Here is a 7,577-nt window from a genome sequence, read left to right as displayed (position 1 = left end):
CTTTTCAGTCTATAGTGCTGCAAAAGAAACATTTTTTTAAAAAGCTCTTAATTCTGAAGCCAGTTTAAGCTCTGTTGTAGTCTCTTGGGTCTGTTTTATACCTAGGGAAAAATCACAAGCCTAAGATACTGACTTCAGCTTCAAAGAAGTCAGCAAAAGTCACATAAAATGCTGACACCTGAGGACATTCAACCGAAAACCAAGTTTAAGCATATGATGGGCATTTATGCCACATCAACATTTATTTAATTAACTATATGCAAAGGCACTGTGATGAGTTTAAATCAGGATAGTTCTTATACACTGAAAACAGAACACCGGTAGTGAAACAATATTTATTAAATCCATGAAGACACAACTACACATTCAACCTCCATAATGGTCATGTTAATAAGTTTTAGGCATCTTAGGTTAGAATCCAAATTTGGCCAAGGCTTCTTAAGATAGACCTTGAAACACTGCACACCCATGTTCTTTCCAACAAATTTGTCTTCAGGACCAGTTAACACGACGCTTTTTCAGTTTTAAGCTGTTCTATTTACAGTTTTTACTAATAAAGAATGATCTCAAATGCTGGGACTGATTTAAGACTTAAAGTTTTGCTATCTTCACAAAATATTTCAAAACTGCAAAGGAAGAAAATCTTGTTATGTGCATGTATTTTTATATAATCAATCAGAATGCAGGTTTCTAAAATTGCTCATATCCAGCATGATGGCGCTTGAGACCAATAAAGTAAGCCAGCAACACTAGAATAAGCACTCCTGCCAAGGCTGCTCCCACCGCTATGGGCACAAGGAAGTTGTCGTCATCTGCACTGCAGTCTTGAGCTAGATGTGGAGAAAGGACAATTGAGAACAAAAACAGTGACAACATTTCTAATGTGTACACTTTAAGTTAAAATGACAGTTCTTCCCAACACACACATTCGTTTTTCACACCCAGGCAACAAATCACTGGCACTCATTACCAGCAGATGAGATGTCCCACGAAAGTGATTTTCCAAATAACCAAAACATACTTTTAAGTACCGCCCCCCCCAAATGCAGTCATTTTGGATGAGACATAAAACGATCACCTACTTCCCAGATTTCTTAAATGGAAGATAATGGATAAATATATTTAGCCTTTCCTTGATGATCAAGCTGTGAGCTTTCGGAAGCAAACTGTTATGAAGTTGAAGCAGCATAGTGCCAGGTGCCCCACAGATTGGGAAGCAATAATGAAATGAGCCAAATAACCAACTATACAAAGCAGATAGAAGACTCAATGCAGAGCAATACGGGGTCACTTAGTAGTAAGGAAAGGTATCAACTGGCCCAGATTAAATAACTGTTAGCCTCAAGATTTCAGTCTGGTATAGGAGTCAGACAAGAGAATCAGTGGTTACAATTTCAAAATGTCCTGTAACAAGGGCAGGGAACACACATCGAAATTTTTCAGAGGCGCACTCAACTCAGCCTTGTTACCCAAGACATAGTTTGAAAAAGGTGACACGAGAGCCGAGATGTTAAGAATGAGTAGGAATTAGCTGTGCAGGTACCGGGTCAAGGGCATTCCGGGTATAGAAAACAGCATAGACAAAAATACGGACCCATGGATGGTAACAAAACACAGGGCTTTGGGTGAAATGTAAGCAGGCTGGCATAGCTAAAACAATGGATTAAGAAATACTCTTGGAAAAGAGGTGGAAATAGGATGTTAGGACCAGCTTACAAAGGCATTGTATGCTCTAGGTAGTCTGGCCTTATACTGATAGCAAAAAAAATAAATTTGCAGAATTTTAAGCAGGATATTTGTTTCAGAAGTTATGGGAGATGGAAGGCTGGAGGTATTATTAGGAAGCAACTCTACTGCTAGAAGCCAGATGACCAATAATTTGATCCTGAACTCAGGTAGCAATGTGCAGATGTAGAAGAGATAGACTAGAGATCCAACGAGAAGACAGAACTGACCGAATGGATGTAGGCGGTGTGGTAGGAGGTAATAGAATGGCTCCCAATTCCATGCTTTGGTGATTAGGTAGATGCTGGTGCCATTCATGGTGATAAGGAATACAGAGGAATAATATGCATTTCAGTTTTATATGTAATTATTTTGTGAGGGTTAATTTTTTAATCTTTAAAATCTGTGTGTTGGGAGAGGGTAAAGAGGGATCTGTGTAAGAGGGAGACATTCAAGTTTCAGATACCTGCGTCTTAACCAAGTGGTTGATGTACTCAAGTGATAGGTCAAACCAGGGACAGAGGTATTTCTCAGCAAGGGCAGACGAAGTAAGAGGGTCAGGGACAAAACCCTTTGAAGCATAAAGGAGTAGGGAAAAGTAGGAAAGGTAGGTAGAAAATGGTGCCTCAGAAGCCAAGGAAACAGTTTCCATTATCATAGGAGAATAGTGTCAATTACTAGAGATGCCTGAGAAATGTCCACTGGTTGAAGCAATACAGAGGGTGGGGGCTAGGAGTCATATTGTTGCAGGTTTAAGAGTGAGTGGGAAGTGATTGCTTAGGAGATCAAGAACTTGGGATGAGGAACACAGTATTTGTTATGAGAAGTTTAGAGGGAGCAAAGAAAGGTAGACAGCAGGGGGACACGGGGTTAAGAAAGGGTATCTTCAGGGTGGGAGGGGACTTAAGTGGTTACACGATCAAGGAAAAAGCCATGAGTTTTTTACAGGTTGAAGATGCCTCCTGGAAGGCAGGAGAAATGCAATTCTAGAAGCACTGACCAGAAGAAAACCTACTGAGACTCTAGAAGAAAGGAACAGTGTAGATGGTGGTATGTTTGCAGAGACAGGAAGCAGCTAGTATGTTGAACCACAACTTCTATTTTCCATTTCTTTGCCTCTTACTGCCCTAATTCTCCTCCTCGCTTGCAATTTACCAGGGATTGATAAATCAGATAATTATGCTTATTAGAATTGTGCACAAAAGAATGAATAGCTGCAAGGCAAATCTGTATTTTCAAGTAAGAAATGTGCCAGCCTTTCACTAGTCTCTGGAGCAACAACTGGGAACAATATGCAATCCTAGAGTTTATGGACTTTGTGACATCAACTTTGGCTGCCAGCTCAATGATCTTTTTCACTTGCTTCTTGGTTTTGTTAACAATCAGGATAGCTAAGATTGCCAGATGTGGCTTTTGTGGATTTATGGTGTTAAGATCACCCAGTGAGCTCCTCCCCTTCAATTTCCCAAATTACCAGCCAGCATATAAACACTTGGGTGACATGTACCATAAAGTATCATGCCTTGGATTTTATATAACTTGGTTTTTAAAAAATTTATTAGTAGATTAATTTCTTATTCTGGAAACAAATTCAAACTCCTCTCTTTCCCAAATTGGGTATTTGACCCAATTTGAAACTAGTGAAACGACTTTAATAAATACTGCCAATAAGGCTTTCATGTAAGACAAATATTCTTAGATCAAAAAGGCAATTCCACTAATACAAAGATCTTTCTAGATGCTGTCATTTACCTAAAATGTTCTCAACTAGTATGTGAAGTATTAATTTATAATAACTATTGATTTTATGAAATCAACCTGCAAAAGTTCTTCAGGTAATGGAAAGATGTTTTGGTAAACATAAATTTTAATAAAATCACATCTTGAAGAAAAACCTCCTTTTGTAAGTCATTCTGACCTGCTCTATCTGCCTAATGTACACTTGAGACCATACTGAAAATATTTCTGGAGAATGGAAAAGTGGAAGAGTTTAATAATCACAGAAGCAGTGAAGAATTTTAGAGGTAAAATTTCATGGCCATTGAAATCTCAAGGAAAATGTTCATGGAGATTTTAAAAATGCTGTTAATCTTCAATTTTCTGTTAGTTCAGAAATTTGTCAGATACACTTTTCAGGGTGAGGGTTGAAAAGTCAAGATGTACATTTATAATAAAATAGAAAACAAACACCTCTTTAAAACCAATGAGTCAATTTCTCTTTGGAAGAATCAACATTAAGAAGCACATTCTTATGTGACATTTATCACATATCTTTTAGATATACAGTCAAACCACTTGAAGTTTATTATACGGATCTGAAAAGATACTTGAAGCTACTCTATACTAGTTTCAAAAATATGATAATTATTGATGCAGAAAATTAGGTACTAGGATAAAAGATCAGGAGATAAGTAGGAGAAAGGTGAGCCTAAGACAGTATAATATTATCTACTTAAATAAAAAGAAATAAAAATGCTATAATCCTAAAATTATCTTGATTCTTTTAAGAATTCCTCCTAAAAAGTTGCAATAAACTTCAGACGGTATGTTTTACACTTGATGAAAATATGCTTTTTATCCCTAACAAGTAGCTTATCAGGTTTCTTCTAAAAATACTCAGATGTACCTTTTTCTTCACTGAAATGAAAAATTTCACTCAAAGAAATAAAAGTAACAAGACTTGAAAACCCTCAACCCCCAGATGAAAAACCTGAGAGACCCCAACTGAGTAGCCTGACCGAAGGCACATGGCTGCTAGTAGCGTTCAGAGCTGTGATGATTAACTGGTGGCCACAGGCTTAACTGGCTGAGCCAGAGGAAAGCCAGCCAGGCTGCTAAATGGTTGTGTGTGATACACTAAGGTAGACTGGGAAGTCATCTAGACATTGGAAGTTTCATGCATTTTAAGGTGATCTGAGAGAAAGATTACATACAATCCTGTTTTGGCTTGGATCAATAGCTTGCTTTGTGAGGCTGCAATGTAGATATTAAATATCAGCCTCAATTTAGGTGTTGAGAAAAGTATACAGAGATATTCTGTTGCTTTTACTATAAAATATTCTAAATCATTGGTTTTCTAACTGGCTACACATAAGATTCAACTGGGGAACTTACACACACACATACATACATCCCATACACATCTCATCCCCGACCTGATTTTTACTCTGTAGCCACCCCAACATCAGTAAGGACCTATACACACACACACACACACACACACACACACGCCACTCTCCCAGACAGTAATACACAGAACATTCTGGAAATAACTTAGTTCTAGGCATTTCCGAAGTTTTTCCTTTTGGAAGAAATTGCCATTATATAGTATACAAAATCTAGACTTTAGCCAACAGGAAAGAAATGTGAGCAAATTTCCTTAAGAAATAAAAGAATCTTTATTGTTTGTTTTAGAAGCAATATGTTGAGCAAGTGGACAGTCAAATAACCGAAGAGAAATACCATACATCAACTAGTGGTTTAAACATTTGAGGAAAAAAACATGAAAAGCATTTACATGGACCAGATTCTTTATACAAATGCTAACCCATGAGAAACACCCAGAAACCAAATAGAGTGTTAGACCATCAAGATGTAAACCCAGTAAAACAAAACTACAAAAGGTACAAAGAACACGTGGCTATACGAACTAATAGCGTGAATAATAGCATATAAACTGGCCCATGTAAAATACGAAAATAGTCAATTAAGTCAGGTTCTCTATAAAACAGTGCTAATTAGAGGTATTTTAATATGAATCAGGTATATAATCTCAAGGTAGAAACTTCTAGAAACATTAACAGCATTAAGCCAGTGCCACTTGCTTGTGCTTCCAATTTTTATTTTTTAAAAAAGCTGCTTTGCTTTGACTCTTGAGAAATATCTAAGGCTCATACTCTTGGAAGCGTTGTCCATTCCTACAAGGGTTAACAATCTTACACTAAAACATTATTTAAATAAAATTTTTTTTAAAAATCAGATTTCTATTTAGCCTTTAAAAAGTGCCTTAAGCTGGCAAAGCAGCTCCAAGAAGCTTTCTAGAGAGGGGCTCTAGACATTAGGTGGTGCAGGTGAAATGGACAATTGGTGCCTCTCCCCAGAGCACAAAACTTAACAAAGTACATGAATTGATGATGCTACTGTAATGAACAATAATAACGTAAGCTTTGATTAGCACTGAACTATTTAAATATGAAAGCCACATTAGTAAATGTAGCCATCAATGCAAGCTGGAAAGGAAGAACAGCTTTTTCGTCAACAAAGAGGAGACCAAGACTTTTGGGTTGGGTCCAAGTTCTTTATCTAGGTTCTAGGACATACTGGCATTTCTTCTTTAAGGAAAAGGAAAGATAAAACAAACTACCACCAACACAGAGATTCAAAGACTAAAGAGAAATCTACATAAATCTAGTGACATTAATATTAGCACTGTGCCTAGGGGCCAATTTATGGGTACAAAGAACTAACGCCGCAAATTGGCACTGCCTAGCAATTATCTCTAAAGCATCTAGAAAATGGATTGAAATGCCCAGTTGGAATAGTCTTGTATTTTACCATTTAAAAGGCTGAATTACCCAGGTTTTTTTTAAAGAAAGGATTCAACGGTAAGATTAACACCTATTCTAAAATTTTAAAAGCTTTTGTATCTTTTGTCACTACAGCCATATTAAGTACAAGTGTACTCAAAAGGCATTAGAAAAGCATGCATTGCTAAGAATATAATACTATTAGACCCTGTTCACATCTATTGGCATATCTCTCATAGTCAAATATGCAGCAATGCCAAAGCAGCTAAGTTAACCTGCAAACCAAATCGCTAAGAAATGCAAAATGAGCAAGTACAAACCCACCACAGAATGTGTTGTCTCAATTTGACTACATACGAGGGTGGGGAGGGAGTTAAGCTCTTTTTCCTAAACTGGGTATTTCTAATCAGAAGGTCTAAAGTGACAACAATGGAATACTAATTCAAGGCAATGTAAAACAGAATTTATAATCCATGCGATTTTGCACATTTGTGTGTGGGGGGGGGGGGGCGCTATAAAAATGTTTTAAATTCCTTAGTTGGAAAAGCCAAAATCATGTGATTAATTTATAGTTTATCATTTTAGGGGTGTTTTTATCTATTTGAGTTTGAAATCCCCCAATACCACCTGTTTTAAGATCAGCACTGTAAACTATATATACCTTAAGTTGAATAGTATTGCATGTTGGAATTTGTACTTGCTTTTATTATCATGTAGATTAGTGTTACAGAGTCTGATATCCAGCATAACTTTTTCTTCTGCCAATTAGGTAAGCAATCACTATAACGATAATCAAGCCTGAAAGACCAGCACCAACTATAATTGGTATTAGAATGGTGTCATCATCCAGCGAACACTCTTGGGCTGTAGGTGAGAAAAAGTGTGTAACAAAGAATGAGTATAATAAAAAAAGAAATGATGTTCCAAAAGTAAAAGATGTTCATTAAAAAGTCAGAAAATGCTCTTAAAAGATCAACTTTAAGTAATTAAGACAGGTCTATTTTTATGATAAAGCTACATAAATTATAGATTGTTCTAGAATCAAAATCCAAAAACTTATTTGTCCTTTCATTCATGTGTTTGTATATATTAGATATATATGCATGTGTACTCATTTATGTAAAACACATACATGTGTCTATATTTGTTTATATATTCCAAGTGCTTTCCAAAATAGGAGTATTACTTTATCAGAAATGAAGGGAGCCAATCTAGCCAGATTTCTACATAGCTAGTTTAGACTCTTCATGGCAGAGTGATGTCTTTAGGGAAACTGGGAGCAGATCAGGAAGGTTTCATCACGGGATCAGAAGAGCCACACTGTAG

The 7,577-nt window shown here is 36.6% G+C and overlaps 1 protein-coding gene across 2 annotated transcripts in view; it reads right to left on the bottom strand.

Annotated features, from left to right (window-relative positions):
* Window positions 1-321: 321 nt before the first annotated feature.
* The window catches only part of LAMP2 (lysosomal-associated membrane protein 2), a 17,490-nt gene continuing 10,234 nt past the window's right edge, over window positions 322-7,577 (bottom strand). Inside the window, exon 6 of one of the 2 annotated variants that reach the window (XM_010832251.1) lies at window positions 322-830. In XM_010832251.1, the coding sequence (XP_010830553.1) occupies window positions 691-830 (140 nt within the window). In that variant the 3' untranslated portion in view covers window positions 322-690. Of the gene's footprint in view, window positions 831-5,099; window positions 7,116-7,577 lie in introns of those variants that run through there. The other variant, XM_010832252.1, reaches the window with a different exon arrangement.

Source organism: Bison bison, unplaced genomic scaffold, assembly GCF_000754665.1.
Source record: "Bison bison bison isolate TAMUID 2011002044 unplaced genomic scaffold, Bison_UMD1.0 scf7180017860533, whole genome shotgun sequence".
In the NCBI taxonomy this organism is placed as follows: Eukaryota; Metazoa; Chordata; class Mammalia; order Artiodactyla; family Bovidae; genus Bison; species Bison bison.
This window is presented reverse-complemented; position numbering and strand designations above follow the sequence as displayed.